This window comes from Lathamus discolor, chromosome 7 (assembly GCF_037157495.1).
Source record: "Lathamus discolor isolate bLatDis1 chromosome 7, bLatDis1.hap1, whole genome shotgun sequence".
Lineage (NCBI taxonomy): Eukaryota > Metazoa > Chordata > Aves > Psittaciformes > Psittacidae > Lathamus > Lathamus discolor.
Genome location: NC_088890.1, coordinates 6,952,059 through 6,954,546, shown reverse-complemented (window position 1 = coordinate 6,954,546; position 2,488 = coordinate 6,952,059). Strand labels below are relative to the sequence as shown.

At 64.6% G+C, this 2,488-nt stretch overlaps 1 protein-coding gene across 1 annotated transcript; it reads right to left on the bottom strand.

Annotated features, from left to right (window-relative positions):
- On the bottom strand, positions 1-1,786 carry LOC136018326 (maestro heat-like repeat-containing protein family member 7). The gene is made up of 4 exons (XM_065687454.1): positions 1,493-1,786; positions 908-1,009; positions 473-575; positions 1-226 (listed from the first exon to the last, which is right to left on the bottom strand). The coding sequence occupies exons 1-4, from the start codon at positions 1,598-1,600 to the stop codon at positions 165-167; spliced, it is 375 nt and encodes a 124-aa protein (XP_065543526.1). The 5' UTR covers positions 1,601-1,786; the 3' UTR covers positions 1-164.
- Between the last annotated feature and the right edge of the window lie 702 nt (positions 1,787-2,488).

Below are 2,488 nucleotides of genomic sequence, written 5' to 3'. Positions count from 1 at the left end.
TGCCCAGGGCCGGGAGGGAGCCAGCGGGCAGGAGGCTCAGCTGGAGGCTGCTGCTCAGGAACACCCCCCTCCACAAACACGCTCTCCCCATGGATGCGCTGGCAGCAGAGGGCCCCTCGCCTGGGGCGGTTCTGTGCCAGAGTCCTTCCTCCTCCCCACTGCCCTCACTCACCCTGTTTGATGTACTCCCTTGTCTGGCGCTCGCGCACGTACTGCCCGATGAGCCCTGGGGGGACGCAGTTTGTTGGGGAACCCGCTGCCTGTCGGGGACCCCAGCACCCAGCCCGCCTGGCCACAGAGCTCCCCAGGGAGGGCTGACCCTGGGGTGCTGTGTCAAGGAGGGGACGAGCCTCCTGCCAGCCCAACGCGTGAAGGCAGGAGTGGCTGAGAGGGGGCCAAGGGATGCTCCGCGGGTCCTGCGCTGGGATGCAGGGACCCTGTCAGAGGGAGGGACGCAGGGTTCATGGCTCACCGATGAACCTGACAGCGTCCTGCCTCAGGATCTCCTGTGGGCTCTGCAGGTAGACCTCACTCTGGTGCAGAAAGTCCTTGGTCTTCCTCCTGTTCTTCTGCAGCTGGAGAGAGAAGGGTGCAGGGTTGGCGCAGAGCTGCCCCCGGGTTGGGCTGTTCCCCCATCCAGGGCCACCCTTCTTCCCCCCAGCAGGACGTTCCCAGCTCTTCACCGTGTGGCCTTCAGGTTCAGAGGGAGCCCAGGGCTCGCCACTGATGCCGGGGTGCCACTCTGGTGGCAGGGTCCCCCTTGGGACCTGGGGGTGTGCACAGCGTGGAACAGAGCCTGCTCCAGGAAGGTGCATAGAGCTGCGGGACACAGCCCTGCGTCCTCCCCGCTGGGCACGGGGCAGGGCTCTCCCGGTTCGGATCCCAGCAGCGCTGGGGCTCTGCTCACCAGGCGCTCGCTGATCTCCCATGTTTCTGCAGTCAGGGCCAGCTCTGTCAGTTCCTGCCACTTCAAGAACCAGCCAGCGAAGTAGAGGGCTTCCTGGGCGGCCTGGGAAGAAGAAGAGATGCCACCACCAGCCCTGGAGGCACAGCACCCTGTGTCCTCCCTCTTAGCAGGGCTCGGAGCCTGTCCCGGTCCCTGCAGGGAAGACGCGCGAGTTGGGCACTGGTGCTGCCACCAGGCTCAGCAGCACAGGAGAAGAGAAGGCCAGCCAGCCTCTCTGCCTGGAAGCCCCTTGGGGCTGCAAGCTTTTGGCCTCGGTGGCCCCAGGCTGCTGTGGAGCAATAGCCTTGTCTTTGGGGCTGCAGTGCCCCGTGCCCCATGGCAGAGGCTGTGTGGAGGGAGCCGGGTGGGAAAAGCACCCGCCACCCTCTTCATCCAGGAGGCAGGAGGAGAAAGGCAGCAGTGGGTGAGGGGGGGCTCTGGCTGGTCCTAGGGCCTCAGCAAGCTAGACCTCATGGTGACACATGTTTGAAGGCTCCAGTGTCACCAGCGCCCTGCTCAAAGGACCGATCTGGCTGGGAATCCCACCTTGGCCACGTTCTCTTTCTGGTCGTGCAGGTGAAAGACCAGTGGCAGCAGGCTCTCCCACACCTCCTCCTTCATCTTCGTCTTTTCAGCACCCGTCACAAGCCCCATCACATATTGGAATAAGCAGATGGAGAGCTGCCTCACGGTGTCTGACTCCTGCGGGAGAAGGACCTCAGCCCCAAGCCCACGGCGAGCAGGGGGCTGACGTGGAGATGGATGTTCCCAAAACAGCCTCCTCCAAAAGGGAGCGAGCTGCAGCACGCAGAACGTCTGCCCAGCGGGGCTGGGGGACACAGCAGGAGACCGGAGGCAGGCTCGGGGATGCTGCCAGGGCAGGGTGGGGCTCAGCAGCCCTGCTGCCATCCTGCCACCACCAGCTCCTGCAGCAGGGAGGCCAAGCCAGGCTTAGTCCATGACGGGAGGGGATGGGGGACAGTCCAGACCCAGAGGGCAGCGATGGGGCAGTGGGGGAAAGCATCCCCCTGCAGAGCACGGGGCTGGGGTGGGAGGTGTGAATGGAGGTGCCCCGTGCAGGGGCACAGGGCTCTCCCCCAGCCTTACGTTGTCAAAGAGCAACCGGAGCTTGGGAGCTATGGCAAGAGCTCTGAGGCTGAGTGTCTTCTCGTCCAGCAGGTGGAGCAAGTTGTTGAGCACAAGGATGGCCACGGGCACGGCATCGCTGTCAGGATCCTCCAGGCACGCCACGATGTTTGGTATCAGGGTGAGCATCTTCCTTGCCTGCGTGACACATGGCACCTCGTGTTTGTAACGCAGTGACCGATGGCAGGAGTGAAAACCCCCTCTGCAAACACCGGCCTCCCCGCTGGCTCCTCAGCAGGCAGCACAGGTTACGAGGGCGAGCATGAGCCCAGCAGACTGGGCTCGCAGGCACAGCCAGAGGGGAAGGACAGACAGCACGGGCTCCTCGCCATCCCCTCGGCTGCCCCTTCTCCAGCAGAGCCCCTGGGCAGGCTGGTGGGTGCCTGTCATTGCCTG

What these genes read in the sequence shown, in the direction of transcription:
- LOC136018326 (XM_065687454.1), bottom strand. Translation starts at nt 1,600, where the DNA reads ATGGGGCTTGTGACGGGTGCTGAAAAGACGAAGATGAAGGAGGAGGTG. An exon ending in AGAAAGAGAACGTGGCCAAG is followed by an intron (nt 1,010 to 1,492) that starts GTGGGATTCCCA and finishes TCTTCTTCCCAG; the next exon opens with GCCGCCCAGGAAGCCCTCTA. An exon ending in GGACGCTGTCAGGTTCATCG is followed by an intron (nt 227 to 472) that starts GTGAGCCATGAA and finishes GCGTCCCCCCAG; the next exon opens with GGCTCATCGGGCAGTACGTG.